The sequence below is a fragment of the Carcharhinus amblyrhynchos genome, chromosome 9, assembly GCF_965287045.1.
Source record: "Carcharhinus amblyrhynchos chromosome 9, sCarAmb.v2.hapA, whole genome shotgun sequence".
Taxonomy (NCBI): Eukaryota; Metazoa; Chordata; class Chondrichthyes; order Carcharhiniformes; family Carcharhinidae; genus Carcharhinus; species Carcharhinus amblyrhynchos.
The window spans coordinates 51,494,508-51,518,865 of NC_137332.1; the positions used below are offsets into that span (position 1 = coordinate 51,494,508).

Below are 24,358 nucleotides of genomic sequence, written 5' to 3' on the forward strand. Positions count from 1 at the left end.
GAACTAGTTCTGTCTTCATCCACTGTCATTGCACTTTCCAGAAAGGTTCACTGAGTAGGAATCAAAAGGAAATCGCGTTGATTTTTCATCTTTCACGGCCTAGGATCGAATTAACTCAACTGCTTTCCTGTCTTAGGTTGGTTAACATTTCATGGATGTGCAACAGCATTGTCACCAGAGTAACCTTACGATGGTAGGAGCAATATAGGTTAATAAACCATCAATTGTTACTGAAGCTAATTTTCTTCTTCGTAAGGCTCAGAACTTATCCAAACCAGTTTCCCCGAATACTTCTGGACTCTATTTAAAACAACAAAACATTCAACTTAAAAGTCAGAAATTAATTTTTACAAAATCTTAATTCCTTACAATTTTGTTTTCTTTGAAAAGGATTCCTGGATTTTGATTGATCTGACGATCAGGGATAAAACAATAAATCCATTCTCTTGCAATTTCTATTGCAAAGAGAAAAATGATTGTTTCGCTCATCTCCAGGCCCCACATTTGCACATTGTAACCTTACCCGCTTGATGTCCTTTGACTGCATCTGGTGTTAATGCACTGTGGGAGGCTTTCCTGTAGACTGGGGTCAAAAGCAGCAAGCGTCAGTGGCTCCTGATGGACTTCACAGCTAGGATTTCTATTTTATTAAAAAAGAAATCAATTACTCACATAGTAAGCATTTGCTGACATATCAGTTCCTTTTAAAAATTATTAAGCATGTCTCATTTCTCCCATCTCCCTTGAAGGTATCGATTTCTTGACGAGTTTTGGTTCTCATATGTGGTACGTTGGCTATTCATACGTTCTTCATAAATGAGCCGAGACTATGAGTTTCGGCAAGCTGTTCCACAATGGAGGACCCAACAGAAACATACCTTACCCGTACCAGACTAACATGCGTACTGATGGTTTTCAGCAGAGCAAGTCCTGTTTGAATTTGTTTTCTCCCTAACACAGCACTGAAGCTATAATAGTGCCCTCAGTGTTGCTTCTGCGATCAGCTAACTCAGGACAGGCCAAGGATTAAACTGGGAATCGTTCTGCATTGTATATTTTATACTGCACACATTTCCTCAAAAGCTGTTCCGACATTTATTACTTAACGTCGCCTGTTCTCTTTCAAACAATTTTAGCTCCTGGAACGTGTCCTAAAGCTCTCAACCATCAAACTCATTGCTGGGAATGGTGAGGGATTCAACAAATGTAATATTTGAGAATTTTTAACACAGTTATAATTCAGTGAGCAAATGTTACTACCATCCAGGACAAATTACACTTCAAAAAAACATGGAATGAGTCTTGCCTGCTCTCTGCATTGGTCAAGTTGCCAGTACATTCATTCACCTCCAGAGGGCATTCACAGGGGCACTCACACTCATTTTGTTCCATTCTGAACAAAAACAAGAAACTGGTTATCATTAATTGCACAGTGAAGTTAATTTCAAGAGAACAAAATTCTTAGGTTTTTAGCCATTTATTTTTTGAACAGATGCACTCATTGAAATTTCATCTCTCCTTCCCTTACTCCTCACCTACAAAAGCCCTTTCCGCATCTTGATCAAACTCCCTCAAAATAACATGGAGTTATTAATATCAGTTACTGGTTCAGAGAAGATAACTAACTTGTTCAATAATATTGCTATGTTGGTACACTAATATATTACGGCACTCTTGTCTTCATAAAGAGGCATGGACATTTTCAACAGCTGTTATTCCTTTTAAGACTTCATATATAATACATTCATGACAGTCCACAAGCAGATGGGATTGGTGCTTAACAATCAGGAAAATCCAATGAATCCAAAGTTCTGGTGGCAGGAAGAACTAAAAGTTTTAGCGTAGGGGCTCACAATTTTGTGTTGCAGCCAGAATCTAACAGGTTTCCATGTCATTTAGTGTGTGGAAAAATCATGATTGCAAAGGTTAGATGCACCTACTGTCCACCCCTTTAGGCCCGAGAGGTAGTCCCAAGAATTTAATAATTCATTTACCTGTTCAGCAGATACTAGAGAACAGGTGGAGGCTCTACTGAGGATTTTAAGTGCCCTAAAAATTTGCTGATCATTCACCTCTTTTGTTCAGAGGTTCAAATCTTCACATCCATGAAAGGTTCAGGTTCTCCAGTGGGTGCTTCCACACAGTGAGGCTGCTTACCACCTCCCTCCTCCTCCTCCTACCCCCCAACCCAAAAAAAAAGCAAGTAGCTCCTTCCTTGCAATATGGGACATAGTCAACTAGTACAGCAATCCAAGAAGCAGGAATCCTGCTCCTCCATGCCTGCTCCCTTAAAAATATCCACTTACTGTCACAATCTTCAGAGTAATGTTGCAAATTACAAATCCAGATATTAAAATTCAATGTATAGATCTATTGAGATATTTATGGTTTACACAACCTACACTTTGGAATTTTCAACACTGACATTATTTCTAAGTAAATTTTTATATTTATGTCTATTCAGTGAGGGTCATGTGGAACTAAGGCAACATTTCATAATGTGATCAAAATGGGTAGAAATATTTCATTAAAAATTTGCCTTAAAAAATACATATCATTCAGACTTAAGTGAATGCTTCCACAGAAAATCTCAAATATGTATAGATTTTATTATCAAATTGTGTTTGAGAGATGTGTGGAAGTTGTCTTTCTCATGAAGCATGCTTGCACTAGGCCTCTGGTCAAGGAGAGGTAGTTGGCTTTTGCCCCAGTTTTATGCTGATTCATGACATAGGAAGGATTATTTCTAAAAGAATAAAAAGATGACATCATTTGTAATAAATTCTCTTCCTAAAATGTGGGTGATGCTCAATTGACAGGACAATATGATTTTCTCAGTCCCACAGTCATGGACACCATGTTACAACTCACTGTGCCAACCACTATGTTTGTCACAGATTCACCATCTTACCAAGATACCCTACAACTTGAAGGCATATTAAGTGATTCTGCCCAAATGACCAGACAGTATATGGAACAGAAGGAGTAAGGTTTATTAAAAAAATCTCATCAATATGTTTAACTCATCTTGCTCTTTCAAATGCTGACTGACCAGCAATGCATTTTTAAGACTTTAAGTATCTATTTCTTCCATGTATGCATTAAGAATGTCATGGCTGAAAACAGTGGCAACTGTCACATATGATTGTGCCACAGAATCTGATAAGCACTAATAATAATTTACCAGTTGATTGGTTTTGTGCAATACTGCATTTCCTCAGAAGCAATGCAAAATCCTATCAAGTAGATATCATTCGTGTTACTCACCTGTGACAGTTCAGGCAAAGCCTGTCCACCATACTGCAGGCACAGAAAGCAAGCGCATCACACGTTTCGTTAACAATTCCAAGAAACGCATTGGTGCCAGGAATCCTGGTTAATCGATACTTCGAACAATGGCTACCATGGACAAGGTTGGTCAGATCACCCTATCAAAAGTAGTAAATGAAAATAACACGAAGTACTCACAAGCACAAGATGTTCAATTAAGTTTTTCCAATACAATTGGCTCAGTGGATAAATGCAGCACTTGCATGTTGCTGTGAAATGCCGACCTGCTCAATCTCAAGTCTGCTAAATTGAAAGGGTAACAATGGAGCTATTACATTTGGCCTCATCACTCTTAGACTGGAAAAAAAAATACAAATAAGAATTTTTGTCCCTGCTGGCGTAGTTCAAATCAAATGTTTAATGGTAGGTTTTAGACAATTTTTCAAGCTTTGTCCATTTGCATAGCTTCAGGTACAGATTGGACAATTGCATGCAGAAGGTCATTGTTCACAGCAAATAAGAACATGCACATGAAATTTAAGGGAAAGGAGGTAACTAAAGGGTCAGAACAGGTGGGATTTCAACAATTCTGAATGCTTTTGCAAAGGCTTAACTGGCATTCAAGGGTGAAAGGGCAGGTATTAAGAAAAGCCAGAATGAAGGGAAAGAAAACTTTATTTAGGCACAAGTCTGAAAGTCAGTAACAAAGAATCCAAATCCTGTTTGATGTCTGCTGAAGTAAATATGGTGCTTTATGAAGGGCTTGTGAGGAGTTTAGTCATCTGCCACCACAATGAGCTATTCCACAGGCCATCATGGAAAATTTCTGAGAGATTGCCTGGTACTGAGGGGGTTAAAGCTGAGTTTCATGGCACAGTTGACAAGCTCACTGAATGTGCCAGTCCTCTGCTGGACGGTATTGTACGTGTCCTTGCAGCAGCTACACAGCTTTACATCAGGGTTGCTGACTACAGATAAACCTGAAAAACTGTCACCTATAGTCACAGCTAAGCAGTTGTTCCAGGGAAAGCAGAAAAGATTGGTCACAGTTTAGAGATTGATCGCTCTGAAAAGCCTTTCTTCATGCAGTATCACTGAACATATGATAGGCTGTGACTGGAATGTTTCTGAGGAAGCACCGAGAAGTACAGTTGGTCAGGTGTTCACACAAGTTATTGGTGCCTTCAGTCTACAGTTTATTTTGCGAAGAGGAGCCTCTGTATGCAGATAACACCTGCCAAAATGAGGTGTGTTCATTTCTATTTGCATTTGCAGCTGTGGGTAGCAGCCACAGAGCACAGATCATGTCCTGTGCAGTTTGCTCTATCTGGTATCCTTCACTTCTTTCAAATCCCTCAGATAAGGTAATTTTCATTCCTAGTACTGATGGTAGGTACCTGCTGCTATACAGTATACTCGATCTAGATGTGATGTTTACCATCAAGGAGTCAGTACTAACATGAGGAGTCCCTATTAGGATATCTTGATTTTGGGTGGGGAGAAGAGGGAAGCGTTCAACTGTTTCAGCCCCTCTATCTCCCATCTTACACTGTTATGCAGAATTCTTGTGTTCAAGGACTCAGATAGGAATAAATAAAGATAAACTTTTTCCATTGGCTGGAAGGTTAATAGCAAGAGAACACAAATTGATTGGCAGAACCATCCGAGGCAATATACAGGAAAAGTTTGTTATAATGATAAATGGTTAGGATTTGAAATGCACTGCCTGATAAGGTGCTGCATACAGATACAAAAGAATTGCAGGGACGTAGTGCAAGAACAGGTACGACTAACTTGATTGTTCTTCAAAAGAGTTGTTGAAGATTCACTGGTCCTATTGGCCTCTTTCTGTGCTGTGCTGATCTGGATACTATGATTCTTTTCTCTGGTTTTCTCAATGATGTAGGAGGCATATTTCTCCCCACAATGCACTGGATGGTATTGTAACACAATGTTCATAAAAATAAAATTAAGCTTCAGTTCCCACAAAACTGAGTTTCCAATCTAACTGGGGATGTTCATAACTGCTTGCACAATATTCAGTACCATTTGTAACTCTTCAGATACTAAAGCAATCATATGCAGCAAGACATGGTTTACATTCAGGCTTGGGTTTCTAAGTAGCAACTAACATTCACACCACATAAGCACGAAGCAATAACTATCTCCAGCAAGAAGAATCTAACCATCTCCCGCTACCATTAAATGGCATTAGCACCACTGTATCCCCCCACTAACAACATCCTCGGTGTTTTCAGAAACTGAACTAAAACAGCCATATAAATTGCGTGGCTACAAGAGCAGATCAGAGACTGGGAATCCTATGGCAAGTAGTTCATTCAAAACCTGTCTACCATCTATATGGCACAAGTGTGGTGGAACGCTGTCCACTTGCCTGAATGTGTATAGTTCTAACATCAGAATTTCAACACTATCGAAGACAAAGCAGCACTTTAGACTGGCACTCCACCCACCACCTTCAACATCCACTCCCTCCATGATCAACACAAAGTCAGAGCAATGTTTACCCATCCACAAGATGCACCACAGAACTCACTAATTCTCTTTCAACAGCAGATTCCAAACCCATGACCTCTATAACACAGGACAGGGGCAGCAGATGCTATGGGAAGACCTGCAAGTTCCCCTCCAAGACACACACCATTCTGAAGTGGAACTATATCAGCATTCCTTCACTATTACTGGGTCAAAATTCTGGAATCTCCTCCCTAGCAGTAATTTGGGTGTGTACCTACACCACCACGTGGACTGCAGCAGTTCCAAAAGGTGGGTCAGCACTACCCTCTCAAAAGCAATTAGGGATGGGCAGCAAATGCTGATCCAGCCAATGACACCCATATCCTGTGAAAGAATAAAAGGGTATGACTGCAGAGACAAAGCCTGTATGTAGGATGAGTAAATTTATCTTACTTGGCTGTTTGATCATTCCAGATAGTGGCTTGGGAATGAGGTCATAACAGTTATTTTGGGCACAGTGCTATGAAGTTTTATGGGAAGAAAATAAACAGTTAAAGTGAAGGGGAAAGAGGAGAATCTAAAATATCCATTTAATTAAAAAGGAAAACTGACTATTATTTTCAGGAACAAAAAAAATTAAGTCAACCTCAATCTGTTACAATTTCAACTGAGTTCTCAATTCATATTCAAAAGATTAAAACAACCTGCTGAATTTGGTTCTGCTTGCTTGAAGCACACACACTGTTTAAAAGCAGACTTACTACAATGCTGGTGTTGAACTTGTAGAATCGCTGCACTGTCCTGTCACTGAAACTGTTGCAAAGGTTTTTCTTCACAAAATTGGGATGATTTAGAATGTCATTTGCCACCAGAGGTTCCTGACAGGAAAAAGAGGAAAAACAATTTAACGGCAAAGTCCATATTATCAGTTGACTTCATGTTTCTGACACCAGGGAGAATACAGAGGTGCTTGTTGTAGTCAGAGCCCAGCGCACCTTCACCTTACTCAATGGCTCTGCCATTCCCAACAATTCTTTTCCTCTTCTTGCAAAGAAGGAAATATGCCAGGATGGTAAGAACACAAACAAAACTGCTGACTTATCTATACAAATATTCTCTGTCTGATATGGAGTGTACGTTGTCCCTGTTGGAACACATTCCACTTCTCTAATGTAACTGGCTCCAACTATCCACAAGGATTCCCCTGGAACTGAACTGTTTAGAACTACACAGTTTATCAGCATACAATATTGATATGGCTTCTACCATGTGTCCAACTGGAACCACTCCTTAAAAGAGGCCAATTGGAACCACTGTAATAGTTGTACAAAAATAAATTAGTGACTAGTCACTAGTGTGGCTGTGAAAAACCCACTGTTTTAGTCATGTGTACTAATTTTAGTGCAATACACCTGACATACAACACAGATAAATGTGCTTTAGGTGTATATTTATTTAACATTTACCACTGTTCAGTGGTTAAGAAAGAAAATCATGCACAACAATTGAAACATCCAAACACTTTTTAGACTAACCAATTTATGAACAAATGCACAAAGAGTTAAAGTACGCAAGCTTATGGCGTGCAAATAAGTACTGAGATCACACGCTCAAACCTCTGTCTTTTACTCATTTAAAAAAAAATCATAAATTCAATTAGTCATTACTGGATACCAAATTAGCCACATCTGGCTACTGGCTAATGGAGTGGATAACGCTGAATTAAAGAACTGTGTTGCAGTGTAATTTGAGGCCACAGGGAGAATTCCGAATCCCATTGAAAGACATACCACTCTAGACCATCAATTAGCCAGTCTGGATCAATCATCAACAGCCCTCTCAAATACAGCTCATCTGATTCTGATATTGGGTTATCTATCCTGCCACAGAGAATCACATTTGTTCTAATATTCAGTCTCCTGGCAGATTAACTTACAGACAACACAATGGCAAAAGAAAACTTATTTACCTTTCTCCCTGAAGCTTCTCCCTGCTTATTGAAAGTACAAAAATTAATTTGGAGTCATCTAAGAAATACTGGAACAAGAATGAGTCCCTCCAAGTCAGCCATCCACCTAGTTGACAAAGTTTTGACTAGTTCCATTGGCGTGTTTAAAATTAATTGCTCAAAACTAAATTCTTTCAATACCTTGTGGGTAATATGTTGTTGTTCCACAGGAGCATGGCCTTTTGGGTCAATCAGAGTTGGATGTGCCAAGAGATAACCTTTATCTTCCATAATAAAGCACCTATTGAAAAAAACCCAAATCAATGTTAAGAGAGTGTGTCCAAGGAAGCTTCCATCACTGTAGAACAATTGAATGGCTAAATTTTACATTTAGTAGGCCACTACCTTCTTTTTATAAAGTTTGATGATGTAAAAAGAAAGCAGAGACCCAGCAATCCACATTTTAAGAAGGCACCATTAAAATGAAACGTGAAAAAATGTGAAATTTATAAAGAGTTAATATACAGCCTCTGCCACAGAATTGGAAAATATCAATCTGTGCTTCCTTCCTGGGCACCTACATAGCACAAAAGAACAAAGGAAATGTTCTTCTTTTGCTAATGACAGAACAGATCAGTTACAATTGTTTTAAATAGTCTAACTGATGGAATCTAGATCTTCATTAAGTTGAGTAATTCTGTGTTGGTGTTACCTGATCTTGTTGCCTCCATCTTGATTACAGATGGGTAACAAATCCAAAAGAACTTTATAGAAGTATCGCAGTGTAAAATCAACACCCATCACTGCTACAGCATGCCCTGGTGCTGAAAGAGATCTTTGAAGAAAGAAAATAATATTTTGATATATTTTTTACTAATATCCACCGAAACAACAGTACACTTTGGCTTTTTTTTTTGAATTTCATTTTATCTCAATTTTTCAGAAAGAATCAACACAAATCATTCTTGAGTAATTATTCAGAAATCCACAGTTGAAGATGTTACGCTCAGAGAAAATGGCCAACAGTACTGCCACATTTCATCTTTCTTTTTAAAAAAGGTTTAATCAATAATAATGAACACCATGATGAAATTGGAACTTAGATCAGGTTAGTTTTACAGAGAAAATAAAGGGATGCCACCTTCATGAAAAACATGTTTTAAAAGCAGAAATTCTGGGAGAAGAGTCATGCAGTTTTGTCTAGTGCAGTTACCTATATAAATTTGTATTTCTTAAATTAAAAAAAGGTTTAATAAGTATTTTCACAAGGGTGATGCATTTCTAACACACTGTATAGAATTAATGGCTTAATGGAAGTTTGAAATCTGAAGTTTACCTGGAAGAATGAATAGTGTGGCTGAGAGTTACCACATAACCAGCTCCTCCAACATCAAGGTATGGACCAGTAAAGGTAATTAGAGCTGGGTTAGCCATCGCATGGAGATACCTAGTAACAACAGTACAATTTCTCTAAGTACAGTTTTTTTATACTTGATATTTATTTTTATCAAGGGCAAAAGTTTATTTTCCCCTCTGGTATATTGTTTCATATTATCCTGCTCCCAGACTTTTAATATTGCTTCCTGGGAGGTGAACGAAAGCCACCATATTAACACTTTCTGTATTTCCTTCCCTGCAGGGAAGTGAATGGTCTTGGTGCGAATCCTGGACCAAAACAAACGAGGCTGAGCTAAGTAACAAAGACCCTGTGGCACCACATTGTGGCTCAGGCATACCAGCCACACAATTTGCTCATATTATGACTGGTTTGACTATTAATACATTAGCAAGAGAAACTGAAGGGCACTAACTGGCCCCAGTATTTCTGAGTTACGAAAGGAGAATCTCTGTGCTCCACATCATTATTCAGTGAACCCTGTCGAAAATACATGCATAGCTACTGAGCAAAGACATAATAGGCTTGGTTGAGGTGCCCCCACAGTTCAATAGCTTGCCAACTCTCAGCATCTAGCTTCAAACACAAGTTGCCCTCAGTCAGAGAAGAAAAAAGAAATACACCCATGATGTTCAATGCAGCTTGCTCAAGTGAGAAATAAAGCAGGCAGCCAAGGGAATTATTGAATTTGAAACAAATACAAATAAATCAAATAATCTTGGCTGCAACATCAACAAAACAAAATGTTAACCACATGAACACAAAAAACCATCATTAATCACTTCACTGCGAGGACAGGCCCTGTTCACTGGAGTGAGACACAAACATTTTTTTAAATAAAGAGGTTTCGCTAGTGAGGCTATGTGGAAAACTCTTCCTGCAGATCCTGTAAAACTCACCACTGTCTCCTGGTGGGATCAAATGCTTTATCCATGAGAGAACCAGGGTAAATCCGAAGCACCCCATTGGGCGTTGCTATGTAACGCCGAACAATGTAACTGTTCAGGATACTGATTTCCATTTGTGACATCCATTCATCTGTTACATGACTGGTAGCCATGACTTCATTCCTGACAGAAGACTACACACAGGCAGGGGGAGAAAAAACACACACAGGACTTCTTAAAAGATATGCCTGAGAAGTTTCAAAGCCGTGAATCAATCCTGTTAATACGCTTTTTAAACAGATTGTATGAAATTGTAGAGACAGTTCCCTCATATATTAAAAAAGGATTCTGTGTAGATTTCAGTGTTCCAATTTATCCAGGCCAGGGAAAGATAATTTGTCTAATTTCACACAAGTGAAAACCTGATCCATTCCCCAAAGGGATTTTTTTTTTTTAAATTGAGAAACCTAGTGAAGAGTCAAGGGTTACAGTGCAGGACACCACCAAGGTCAAAAAGAGTCGCAGATTAATCGGGAACTATGATTGGGTGATGTTAAGCTTGGGTTTTAAAATCATGAAGATTAGAGGAGAAAGGAAAGACACAGGAAGACAAGGGGTACCAGTTTTGAGATCATAGGAAGATTTAGTTGAGGTTAAAAGATACTATAAAGATCCACAATTTTAAAACAGTGAGAACACCAGGAAAATGAAGGAATGTGCAGGTGGTCCATGAAAAGAGCAAGTAAAGAAAGTTTTGGGATGGAGTATTAATCTGCAATGTGTTAGTATCACATAATTTAGCAGATGTGTGAATAATTTCCCCAGAAGCAGCATATTAATTTCTCTCCTAATTTAGAGATGGAATGAGGATTCCAATTCTCTGTAATGACTTGGGGTTAGAAAGGAACAGGAGAAGAGAGCAGTGGAATTTTTATACTGATCCACCTCATCCGGCAATTCAACTATAGATGTCTTGTTTTGTTGGCAGAAAGCATTCTCAATTGTATGATACCAGGGTGAAGTGCTAATGACGACAGCGGTTGGAGCAATTTTAGATGATGAATTAAAAACCAAGAAAAGGTGCATCACACAACATTGAATTATATTTACTAATTTGATATTTTTTCTCTTCATAATGTATTTATTAAACATACCAAGGGTCATAAACAATTCTGAAATTGAGTTCATACCTTAAGGCTACTGAGAGGGTTTATCCTTTATCAACTTACATAAATTTGATTAGCAGTTCTCTTTAGGATATACACATTGACTATTTACAAAACTGGAATGCCAATTTGTGAAAAGCAAGTCACTTATTTAGCAAGAACTAGCGGTCCTGTAAAATACAGGACTTTTTTATGCATAACTATGATTTGAAACTGGCTGGGCATTAATTAAACTTCACTTTGGCACCATCGTTAAGCAATATTTCAAGCACAGTTAGTACTTCAGAATAAAAAGCCTCATTTTTCATTTCTTCTCAATGTATAACACAACAAAATAAATCATTATAGTGTAGGGATATTGCCTCCCCCTCACCATTAGCTCTTGGCAGAGTTGGTGCCTGAGTTTCTGATCAGTATCTGACCAGCTGTAGGGACTCAGTAGTGTTCAACAAGTGACTGCTAAGACAGAGATACCTCAACTTCTGTGCATCAAATGATAGGACTCTTCTCATGATTTTCTCGGGCTGAAGCAAACTGATACTGAACTGAGCTTTAAACTCAGCTCAGTATCAGTTTTCTAGGCCCTGAACAAAGTTGTGAAATAACTTATTGGTACAGTTTTGGAAATTTCAGAGTGCTATTTTTTAAATGAAAAAACACACCTTGAGTCCTGGATTAGCAATGAGACGTGTGTTGTCACTCAGATAAGCTGTGTAGTGTTCCACCATGCGTTTGGTCTCTGCTTGACTCAGGTGCTCAAATGGAGATGAGAAGCTGCCTGCAGACAGCATGACTGTGGGACTTTCTGAAAGACAGGCAATCAGGGCATTGTATTAAATATTAATATCACAAACACGAGACTTGTGTTAATCAAATCCAAGAGGCATCATTATGGTCTCAGGTTAATGAGGGCATAAGCTTTCCAATACTTAATGACACTTGATGCTAGAGGCTCATGATGATATGAAGTTTGAACAGAAAGTGTTTTCCTTGAATAAAAGGATTACAACTGAATATGTGAGAAAGCAACATATGCCAAATGATGCTGATCAAGTTACCTTACATGAAAGTTCACATTAACAACAGAAATTATGAACGTTGAACCTTATATAATGATTTTGTTCCCAATAGTTTTCTCTTCCTATCAGAATGTGTGCTGGCTAGGGTTGGGGGTATGGGTCCATGCAAAGTCCTTCCATTCTTCATGTGTGGACCTGGCATGTTTTACCAGCAGAGGACCAAACTATGATTTTTTTTTAACACCAACAAAAAGGCATAAGTCAACTAAACAGTGGTCCTTGAAATTCCTTCGGTGAAGCATCAATAACAGGAATGATAATGATTGGATAGTTCAGTATCTTATGCTGTTGTTCTCATGACCATACCTATGTCAAGACAGGCAGCATGATGGGAAGGCAATAAGTAATCATTGTACACTTCTCCACATGAATAAGAAAATTAGAGAAATTGAGGTTAAGTCATCATCAAGCTTTTGCCATGTGCCGCTAGCAATCATTTCTGAGTACAATTGGTGCAGGTCTGGGTTAGGTAGCCCAGCTGCCTCCTTATTTAAAAGTGACCCAAGGTGGGGTCGACTGCAGGGAGGAGCAGCAAAGAATATCAGAAGTCACAAATCCTCAAAGCATGTCTTGAAAATTAAATGTTCCTACCCAGTGTTGCTAACTGCTTGAAGTGCAGGCAGGAGGTGGGCTGACCCAGCAAATCCAATCGATGGTAAAGAAGCTTGCTGCTTGGTGCTGTGTTCAAATTCTTCAGGTGTTTGACTGGTACCTCAGGCTGTACCATCACTATACAGAGAATAAAAGATGTGTCCTGCACCTGCACAGACAGAAGTTCCAGGATTTATTTAAATTCATTTTGAATAAAGCTTCATCAGGATAAACCTGTGGCACGAATTTCAGTAACACAGCAGAATGGAGGAGGAGATTTCATGGAATTGTCAAGCCCCTATCTATGCAATAAAACATACTTCTGAATACATGGCAAACATTAGTTAAAATAATACTTTGAAAATGCCTGACTGTTGACAGGGCAACAGAAAAGTGGAAGAACTGGCAAAGCCATTTCAGTTAATCTCATGAAATGGAATGAGAAAGACAAGGATGGGTTTGATCTCCATTGGGTTAAATTCTGAATCATAGTTACAGGCAGTGTGGAGTTGCCAGAGGGCAGGTTAGGTCCTTGGAGAGAGGGAATTAAAAAATAATCAAGGGGAGAAATTCTGCTCCAGGATCACACTTCCAGGCCTGTGACTGGATCACAGCAGCACTGGTGGAAGACCAGACACAGCTGAACTGCCTGCCTTTCCCATTGCAGTTGGTGCATTCCTGAACCCCGAGAGACCCAAAGTCAAGAGTTTAAGCTTAAATAAAAATAAATGCAAAGACCTTTGAATCAATTGCATATTTTATCTTCACGATAACATCAAGCATTAACAAATAGGCCCACCTACACTGCCGCTGTATTTCTGTCCGAGAAAAATCTCACAAAACCACCAACAGTTTTCTGAAATTCATTGTATTTATATTATTTGGCAGGTTCTGTTACAATCAAAAACTATGCGCAAACAAATCTATTTTTAGCTGAAGGACCTCCCCAGGTAGCTGGGGAGGGTTTCTACAGGCAGTGAGAAGGAAGTGTGCATCAGTGGTTTTTACGCGCAGGTAGCCAGCACTCTGCCCAGGAACTGAAAATTGAAAGGCAAGTCTTCTGGAGGCCATGTTTACATTTGCCTCTAGGATCCTGCTGCTGATGCAGCCATTTCTTTAGATGGATATTGATGCATTTAAGATAATAGCACTTATTTACCTTACAACCTTATCACTGATCAATCAAGCTCCTGAAAGTGGCAGCGAAATGAGGTAAATGTAGCAGAAAAATGGAAGAACTATTTTCTAAACTTTAACATAAGGAACCCATTTTCAAACCAAAGTTTGAAAATTCAGAATTAATAACCTAAGAGTAGCACAATAAATGTACTCAGTCTATCATTGCACTAAATATTAGCACGCTTAATTGCAAAAGCATTTATCTGGATCAAATATGATTAGCACAATCAAAAATTTAACACTAAGCCATTAAAGATACGTGATTTGGGTACTTCTGTGAAAAACACCCTTGATTAAGCAAAGTTCTTTTGGTTTTAAACTGCAAACCCACATCCTCACAGGTGAAAGAAAAATCAAATTCAAGGGTATGTTCAACAATGTATAACATACCAACTTCCAGGCATAGCTGACATTGTAGGCCTCTTTGCTGGTTTCTCGTAAACGATTTATGTGCCAAGACAAGGAGGAGTTTACAGGCACAGTAATAACTTGACTTCCCAAAGGGAGGCTGCATGGAGATACAAAATATAAATAATTTACATCTTTACAAATAACGTTTCTACAAAACTCAAATCTCCAAACATGATTTTAGGATTTAAAATGATAAAACGTGTGTGATTAAGGAGAAATGCAACATATGAAGAGTGATCTACTTTTCTACCTGTTTTGTGCCTTCAAAAAATTTAGCAACCATACCTTCAATCCCTTCACCCAAGTCATTTATGTGAAGTGTAAAAGGTTGAGGCCCTAGCACGGAACCCTGTGGTACACCATTCATTATACCTTGCCAGAAAAATGACTCATTACACCTACTTTCTGTTTGCTGTTAGCCAATATTCTATCCATGCCACACAAAAACAGAAAATGCTGGACACAAAAACAGAAAAACTCAGCAGGTCTGGCAGCATCTGTGGAAAGAGAATAGAGCCAACGTTTCAAATCTGGATGACCCTTTGTCAGAGCTCTGAGATTTTCCAGCATTTTCCGTTTTTGATTCAGATTCCAACATCCACAGTATTTTGCTTTTAATCTATCCATGCCAATATGTTACCCCTACCGCAAAAGATTTTATTTTCCTCAATAACTTTTGATTTGACATCTCACCAAATGGCTTCTGGAAATCTAAATTCAGTATTTCTACCGGTTCCCCTTTATTCACAGCACATTTTACTTCTTCAAAGCTGGTTAAACATGTTTTCCAACTCATAAAACCATATTAACTCTGTCTTGAATTTTTCAGAGTGCCCGACGATAACGTCTTTAATAATAGCTTCCAACATAGAACAGTAGACTATTTAGTCCATTGAGTTTGCATTAACTCTCCAAAAGAGCATTTTACCCAGGCTTACCCTCCCGTCCTATCCCAGTAACCCCACGGATTTACCATGGCTAATCCACCTAACCTGTATATCTTTGGACTGTTGAAGGAAGCCAGAGCACCTGGAAGAAACCCATGCAAACAGTCACTCAAGGCCAGAATCGAACTTGGGTCCCTGGCATGAGACACAGCAGTGCTAACCACTGTGTCGCCCAAAATAAAGAGAAAAAAAAATTTTAACCAGCAATATAACTTTTCCCTTTTTTCTGTCTTTCCTAAATATTGAACACCCTTAGTTGTCCAGTTCCCATCCCTGGTCACCCTGCAGCCATGTCTTCATAATCCTGACAATATCATTACAGTTTATATATATTTGCACGATTAATTCATCCACTTGTCAATGTTCCATGAGTTAAGGCATGAAGCCATTTCCCCTATATAGAAGTTAAGTTAACTGGCCTGTAGCTTCCTGCTTTCTGTTTGCCTCCCTTTTTAAATAAGTTATAATTGCTATTTTCCAATCTAATGGGAATCAATGGAATTTTGGAAAATTAAAACCAGTGCATCAATTGATTAGGCATTTCTTTTCAGGTGCTAAGATGAAAATCATCAAGGTTTGGGGATTTGTCAACCTGCCATTCCAACAGTTCGCTTGGAATCACTTCCCTGATTATAATTTTTTTGAGTTCCTCCCCCACTTTCATTTCTGATTTATAGCTATTTCTGGGAGTTACTTATATCCTCTAGCGTAAAGACGAATGCACAATACCAATTCAAATTCATCTGCCATCTCCTTATTTTTCATTATTGATTTTCCCAAGTTCAGTCACTATAGCATAAACATTCACTTTGTTAACTTTTCTTTTTTAAGTATCTATAGAAACTTGTCTTCATATTTCCAGTCAACTTTCTCTCCTACTCCAATCTGTTCCTTCTAATCAATCTTTTCGTCAATATTTGCTGTTTTTTATATTCTGCCCAATCTTCTGACCTGCCACCAATCTTTGCATAATTATATGTGTTTTCTTTAAGTTTGATGCTATCTTTCTTTTTTTAAAAAAGTTCACTACAGATAGTGGGTTCTCTCCTTGGAATTTTTCCTTTCTCGTTGGAAGATATTCAGTTGGCAAAATGCATTACCTGAGAATGTTTTGCCTGACAAGTTGAAATCTTGGAATATTCTCATAGTGTATAATGTCAGTGTGAAGTGGTGGCTCTGTTAGCAGGTACGGTCTGGTCAGGGACGGATGCATAAGAGTGTAACCTGAAACAAAAAGGAAAAGTAACCGAAGAGTTTAATGGCAGTCTACCAGACTGAATACTATGTTTACAAGTAAGAGAGTTCACAGCTGTTCCAGTATTCATGATCAAAGGATGATAATTATCTGACAAACACAACAGGTGAAACGAAGCGATGACAAGATAATCAAATTGACCCTGGCTCTTTACTGCTGATTGAGTCTGGAACAACCGCTTAAAAAAAATGATCTCTTGTGCTCTGTCCATGTTACAGAGAGGTCTGTAATCTGCTCGAACTCCTTGTGCTGAGGAATTTAATCTACTTGATTTGTGACTGTAAGAACACCAAAATCTCTGCTTCCATGTAGGCAGATAATATTGGCCAGTAACACCAATATTAATTAAAGGGATAATTAAATCTCTCTTACCTTTATTATCTATTAAGAACGTGTAGGAGGCAGAAGAATCACGATAATAAGTTACATCTTCCAGAATGTAAGCCAAATTCACATCTACTCCCACAATGCCCAGCAGCATGTTTCCAAAGTAGCAGGGTTTACTGACAGTCATGATCAATCCTGTAAAGATCGAATCAGAAGAACGCATAATTTGTCACACTGGATGAATAGAAAATGATTGCAAGGGGGGCAGGATTGAGTATCACAGAAAATCATAGAAACCCTACAGTGCGTAAGGAGGCCATTCGGCCCACTGAGTCTACACCGACAACAATGCCATCCCAGGCTCTATCCCCACAACCCCACAATTTACCCCACTAATCCCCCTAATCTACACTGATGGAAAATTTAGCATGGCCAATCAACCTAACCTGCACATCTTCGGACACATTGGAAAGTATTCACTTGGCAAAATGCATTACTTGAGAATGTTTTGCCCAAGTAGTAGTTGCCTAACAAATAGTAGAACTTAAAGTGATGAAGAGGAGGGTTGCTCTGGGAAGATATGTATGCCTTCGTAATCAGCTCCACCATAGTCATTCAGGACCTTGCTCAAGTTGCCATTGGTGAGTCTATATTGACTGTCAGCAGTCTATTTGTTCAAGGAGGACATCACAACAAAGCTGGATAATTACCTCTATCAAGGCTGACATTTAATTGAAGCATTGAGGGAGTTTTACACTGTTGGAAGTGCCACCTTTCAGATAAAATAGAGGTTCTATCTGTCCTCTCAGGTGGATCCCATATACTATTCAAATAAAAGGTTTGTCTGATCTCCTGGCTTACATTCATCCTTCAATGAATACGTTAAAAATAAATTATCTGGTGGTCATTTATCCATCTGTGGGATCTTACTGTGCACAAGCTGATGTTGGTGTCTTTAGTTAATTATCTCTGACCATACTTTAAAAAGTGTAGTTCACTGTCTGTGATGCATTTTGTGAAGACTTGATATTTGAAAGACATTTTATAAATGCAAGTTTTCTTTCTTCTTCCATATCTAGTAGTGAAAAAGCGACTGCAATTATAAGTGTGAACCTTGAATTTTTCCTTAAAACAATTATGGCACTTTCCTGAGTTCAGTAACTTGGAGTAAGGCTGACATTCAAATTGGAAGTTTGCGTTCTGCATGGCTCAGTACAACACTGACTGACTAGTTCACTGGAACAACATTGGTTTTGAATGTTTCAAGTGAAATTGGGTGGCAGTCTGTACCACTATGGTACTGATAAATTTACTGGCATTGACAAAGGGCCCTTCTGCTTCAAGCGTGTCTTTGTCCTTCATGAATTTGCCTTATCAAGCAGGGTACATGGAGGTAAAGAGAAACAGGGAAGGACAGAAAGCACCAATTTAATGGAAAGAGAAAGCAGCACTCACCATCACCCATTTCATCGGTGTACGGCAGACTAAACACGGCTTCATCTATCATTCGATTTGGCAGATTTGTGTAAAAGCGTCCTACGGTGGTCTCCAGGTTACTCAACTGGTTTAACACCATCATTGTCCCTTTTATTACAGGGAGCGATGTGCGATCAGAAACTCCATACTTTGCCGAATTCTGTTCTGCCAGATCCCGAAGAAAGGCGAGTTCCTTCAAACCAGTTACACCCTCTAAAATAAGAAGATTATTAATTAGAAATTGTTACACTGTTAAAATAGCAAATGAGATTTTGCTCTATTCTCTACATAATCCATGTGTAAGCAGAATGGGAAGATCATAATTGTTTGAAAAAACTCTCCTTCCCTGTGATATTATTTCCCATTCATTTTGCAGCTGCTGAGCACTGGGACTCTCAATATGCGTGCATCCATCCCGTATCTCTCCCTTCATCTACTCCTCACTAGTTCATTGTGGCATGCTTACAATTAGGAATTCAATTCAGAGGTCAGAACCCGTTTTTGCAGTTTACAGCTCCATTAAAACGAACATACACTTTGCAGAAAATTGTTTAAGTACGAAGTGCTGAAAACTCACAGCAGAATGTAAACTTGTTCCATTAAATGTCTTTCTCAAACTGCCACACACTAATCCTAAATCTGATCCATTTCTGATGATATTATGGTTTAATATTGAAGCAGTAATGATAATGTCCACAGCAATGTTCATCAGCATGAAGCACTAGTTCTCGACATCAGTCAACTTGAGATTACCCCTTGTAACTGTTGTCTCCTGTGTTAACGTTCTGCAATGAAACTGGAGTATTCACTCTAGGGCACAAGCCTGGTTTGGGATGCCCAAACATCAGTGTCCCTAGAATCAAAGAATCCTTAGTGTTGAAGGAGGCCATTCAGTCCATCAAGTCTGCACTGATTCTTTGATAGAGCCTCTTACGAAGGCCAGTACCCCTTCCCCACCCTAACCCCGTAAACTCACACATTTATCTGGCTAACCCCAGAACATACACATCTTGGAACACTAAAGGGAAATTTAGCATAGTCAATCCATCTAACCTGCACATCTTTGGACTGTGGGACAAAATCGGACCACCCTGGAGGAAACCCGTGCAAACAGGAGGAGAATGTGCAGACTCCACACAGACAGTCACCCAAGGCTGGAATCAAACCCGTGTCCCTGGCACTGTCAGGCAGCAGTGCGAGACATGGTGCCACCTTGCTACCCTCTTGGTATCTCATTATTGTACCTCCCCAGTTCAGTCTAAAGGAATGCAAGACTCTACATTTGGCATGAATTTCATTGCTAGATTTTTCCAGAAGATTACATATTTAAATATCAGTCTGCCTTTATGCTCCACTCCAGTTTTCTTAGGGTTTACTCTGTTAGCCTTCAACTCTCCTGAGACACCCACAAGGCAATAAGAGCTATTTGCCCGTGGCTAGGAGTTTGGGTTCGTGAATGTCATGGTATGTCCACATGCCAGGGCTTGTCTGGGAACCTCCTCCAGGTTCCTACGATGCTTTAGCCTGGGGCTGCAAGGGACCCAATTTTTATGTGTCACCACAAGAAGGCACAACCGATGACTTGTTGATGAATTGGCTGTGTACAGTACAGGGAGAGACTTACACATTTGGCACTCTTTTTTGCACGGCTGCTAGCCAATGGTTTAAGCAAAACATAGGGAACAAACTACCAGAAAAAAAGCTAACTCTCTTCACCACAAACTGGACACATCACAGTGACCTGTTGGACACACCAATTCTGTAAGGCCTTTGCAAAGTTTCCAGTACTTGCAGAGAAGGTTGATCAACCAAATAAAACTTAAATTCTGGCTTCCTGAAGAGCAGCAGAATTTACTTATATTTTTATTCAGCCCCAGGGGGAGCTTCTGGTTGCTGTGTTACAGTAGAATGATGCTGTTCCAACACCTGCCAACAGATCAGTGCAACATCTCTGTAAAACCCTTAGGAACAGCATGGGGATGTTTGAGAGTGCCTGTAGCCTAACCGTGGGCAACTGGGAATTCTATTCTTTTGCATTCATCAGTGGACAAAGACTCATTAGAATTTCAACTCCAACTATGTTAAGAGAGATAGGGAGAAAATCAAGAAAGAGAGAAAGTCTGAAAAAAGTCATCTAAGTTAGCAAGTAAGGCACAAACATAAATATTAAAGTTTTTGAAGTATTTGTCCTGTGACAAGCTGCTAGAATCATCAATAAACCAGTTTCTCACCATTCATGAGTGCATATGTAAGGATCATCACAGAGTTATTAAGATGTCCGTTTTCTTCATTGATAACACTGAGGGTTTTCTTTTTCTCTTCTTCAGAGGAGTCCTTTGAGGTGATGCCAGATGACAGGTAAATTACCACCATGTCAGTTGCTGTGATATAAAGAAAAATCTTTAGTCCAATTTGCAATTATCTTATTCTGTTCCCAGCAGCTACCTATCTCAATATTTTTTCACCAATTAGAGAAATCCAACAGCTACGTGGCTGAAGGTATTGAATTGAATCTCAGTAAATTGCAGTGTTTATCATCAAACTTCCAAGAACAACAGGGTCACAGATTTAATCCCTTTAATCTCCTGGGGTCTGTCCCACAATGTGCCTTAGCCCAAACTTTACACAAGTATAACCTTCCTGTAATGAAGTGACATGTCAATTTTACATGCCAATATAGCCTGTGGTCTTTCTCACTACAATTAATTATTGCTGAAAAATGAGACATGTTGAGGCTTTTCATTTTGTATTCATCAGGACACAACAAAAAGTGCCTCTTTAAAGGGAGAAAACAACACTTTACACTTATAAGAGAATGCTAATTGGTTGGTAGGGGCATTGATTGGTAGAGGCATTGCCATGATGAATGCACTAGTTGATGCTAACTGACAGACAACTGCCAAGCATTATTTGAAATTTAGATCAGGCAGCTTGACCCGGATTGGTCAAAGGGAAGTGGCCCAACGAAGAGTTGTTTGAATTTTTGTTTAAGTGAAATAGAGGCAATGTGTGTACGTTCTTTCTGTCTGCAAGTATTGACTGGCTCATTCCTCAGGGCAATGCAAAGTCAATCCAGGCCAAGCTGCCTGGTTCAAATTTCAAAAAAATACTTGGCAGTTAATTGTCAGTCCCATCAACCAGTCCCATCACTGGTACAGGCAACACCTGTACCAATCAGAGTTCTCTTGCCAACCAGTCGGCATTCTCTTCTCATACAGTATAAATTGTTGTTTTCCTTTCATACTGGTATTCTTGCAAATGCCCTGACGAATGCAAGATGAAAAGCCTCACCATGTCTCTCTTTTCAACAATACTCAAAGTTCAGTACTAGTAAATGATATTTATTACAACTAATGTCAAATCACAAACAATGTTGAGCTTTGGACTCATTCATTTTGAACTGGTTTGAGAAAGCAAAAAGCTGATTTTATGCTAGACCTTTTTAGCCAACAGTTTTTATCCCATCAGTCAGAGCATGATAGAAATCAATATCTCAACGGGATGAGACAGGGACCCTCTGTTCCTCAGATCACCAGAAAAGGAAAGAGTGTAAGTGTACCTTTCATTTGTCCACAGATTTTCAAGACATTTTGTGGGGAGACAGTAAAGAGTGAAAACATTTTCAAGTAACAAGCATGCATTTGTGGACAGATATACTTTCTTCCACGTCTACCTGGTCTTGCACCTTCTACAGCCAACCAGTCACTATAAATTGGTTTCAAAACTGGAAAAGATCACCCCTTCCCCAGAGGAGCTATTGGCTTACATTCACCTCACTGCACCACCCGCAGCAAAACAAGTTGAGGTTATCAGTAAGGAAATGGTTACACATGAATTCTCATTACAATTACATGATTCAGGGTTCCACAAGATGCAGTGTTCTGAACAGTACTTTCAAGCAGAATAGCAATTGGGTGTTGATGAGGACATCATTGCTGAAGTTATTCAAATTTAATTGAATAGGTTTAACACAAACAAAATTGACTCAACACCGATACATGTAAAAATTGAAAAAAAGAGAAGAATTTGAAAACAATCCATTTAAAACTAGGATTCATCTCTGTTTGCCATGTGGATGAGTGATGGCCAACAAGCAACAAGCTAGAACACCCTTTAAACTGGGTAATGAACTCATCTCTAATAATGGAGCAAAGCTTCTACCCAAGATCTTTGCACGCCCTAACAGTAGTTCCTTTGTGGGAGAGCCCTTCTACATATATTAACACACTGCGACAGACTCCCTGCCCTAACTTCTGAATGATATTGTCAGCTATCCATAAAAAAAACAATGCCATCATTGAAAAATGTGATTATGAACAGATGATCTTGTGGATCCTCCAGGGTCCTAGGTGAAAGCCAATACTCCACAAAACTGATTACTGTACAAACAGACCTGAAGCATTCAAAGCATGTACCCGCCTTGGTCTGATAGTTCACTATCACATTAGCATGCACTATTTAGCGAGCACAGAACGTTAACTGAAAAATCTTTCTTCATGGATTAAGTGTGTCATTTATATCATAGGCTGGGCATAAGCTACATGTTACAGAAATATTCAACTGGGTACAGGCACTACCTAGCATGATGCAAAGCATACAAGCCATACCATTCCAGGTTTGGCTGCAGATCTGTGCTGAACCTGTGAGCTCAGCCAGGGCAGCAGTTCAAGCTTTACAATGGGCTCAGTGTGCTTGGGATGAGGGTGGGGAAAACACATCCAGAATCTCAAATCTTGCTGTCTGCCGAGTAATCCATGTAGGACTGCGTCAAACAATTGGCCAACAATCAAGCTCACGTATGTGCAAAGTATAGCCCACCCTCAGAACTATTCCCTAGCTGTGTCAACCAGATATCGAAAACTGGTGAAGGGGAGGCATTTAAATGACAATGGTTCACAATGGCCATCCCAACATCATAAAGTCACTCTGCAGCCTGTCAATGACACAATCAAAACTGAATTTTAAACTGATAGTAAAAAGTTGAGTTTTCTAGTTATCTAATTTCCTCCTTGCACTCACGTGTATGGATCCTGGTGCTGTTGTTTGTATTCTGAAGTAACTGAAAAGCTTTGCGAAAACCCAGTGCATGCTGAGTGGCACCATCCACTGATTTTATGTTGCTAAGGAATGTGGTCATTTTCCTTTTTGTCTCGCTGGTGGCAGGAGACAAGTATGTCTTGTAACACTGGTCCAGTGAGCAGGTTCGGACAGTGTCCGCTACAGCCAACACCGAAATCTAGGCACAAAGCAAAAAAAAAAATTCCTGAAATTTCTCTCCAACAGCCTTAATTGCTTTACTCGCAAAGCTTGTGCTTTTGAGGTAATTTCCACAACAGTTCAATTTTCTTATTTCAACGAGAATTATTGCTCCCAAATTTGTTTCCTCAAGTTCTCACCTTTTTTCTGCTTTTCCTGAAAATGTCTATACCAGCAGTCTGATGCTTTCTTGACAAAGTGATAATTCTTCAGAAGGAGCTTCACAGCTATGAACCAACCTTCAATAGTAATGTATCTTCTATGTACTTACCATTTACTCTTTATAATTATCTATACAACTTGCATACCTATGTGTATGTCTCATGTGGGTTTGGGAAAGGGGGAAAAATTTATTTTTGTCTCACATCTCATTTGATAGCATTAGAGCAATGGAATGTAAAATTAAGAACACATGCAACTATGTGATAAGGACATGCTTGCTTTATGGAGGTGTCATACAAGATCTATCTTCCGACAGACAGATTCCCTCCATTTAATTTCTTGATGGAAAGTCTTGCGTGGCACTGCATGATTTTTGAATGGTTGTCAAGAAAAAAAACTTTTCACAGTTGAATTAAATAACCTCTCTGTACATTCCTTGGTGCTTTAAAAATCAGACCACACATTTCCAGGTCAGTTGTGTGTGTTCTGGTAGAAAGCTATTGTTGCATTTGATATATTCGACATTATGA

General features: G+C 39.1%; 1 protein-coding gene across 1 annotated transcript in view; it reads right to left on the reverse strand.

Annotated features, from left to right (window-relative positions):
- The window catches only part of cachd1 (cache domain containing 1), a 169,902-nt gene that overhangs the window by 17,920 nt on the left and 127,624 nt on the right, over positions 1-24,358 (reverse strand). Inside the window, exons 7-22 of the mRNA XM_080195619.1 lie at positions 23,430-23,646; positions 20,642-20,791; positions 18,390-18,623; positions 16,980-17,129; positions 16,453-16,576; positions 14,385-14,502; positions 12,816-12,984; positions 11,808-11,950; positions 9,992-10,173; positions 9,033-9,143; positions 8,409-8,531; positions 7,898-7,997; positions 6,510-6,626; positions 3,268-3,428; positions 1,307-1,393; positions 524-640 (exon numbers count right to left, since the gene is read on the reverse strand). Of these exons, the coding sequence (XP_080051745.1) occupies positions 524-640; positions 1,307-1,393; positions 3,268-3,428; positions 6,510-6,626; positions 7,898-7,997; positions 8,409-8,531; positions 9,033-9,143; positions 9,992-10,173; positions 11,808-11,950; positions 12,816-12,984; positions 14,385-14,502; positions 16,453-16,576; positions 16,980-17,129; positions 18,390-18,623; positions 20,642-20,791; positions 23,430-23,646 (2,303 nt within the window). The remainder of the gene's footprint in view (positions 1-523; positions 641-1,306; positions 1,394-3,267; positions 3,429-6,509; positions 6,627-7,897; positions 7,998-8,408; positions 8,532-9,032; positions 9,144-9,991; positions 10,174-11,807; positions 11,951-12,815; positions 12,985-14,384; positions 14,503-16,452; positions 16,577-16,979; positions 17,130-18,389; positions 18,624-20,641; positions 20,792-23,429; positions 23,647-24,358) is intronic.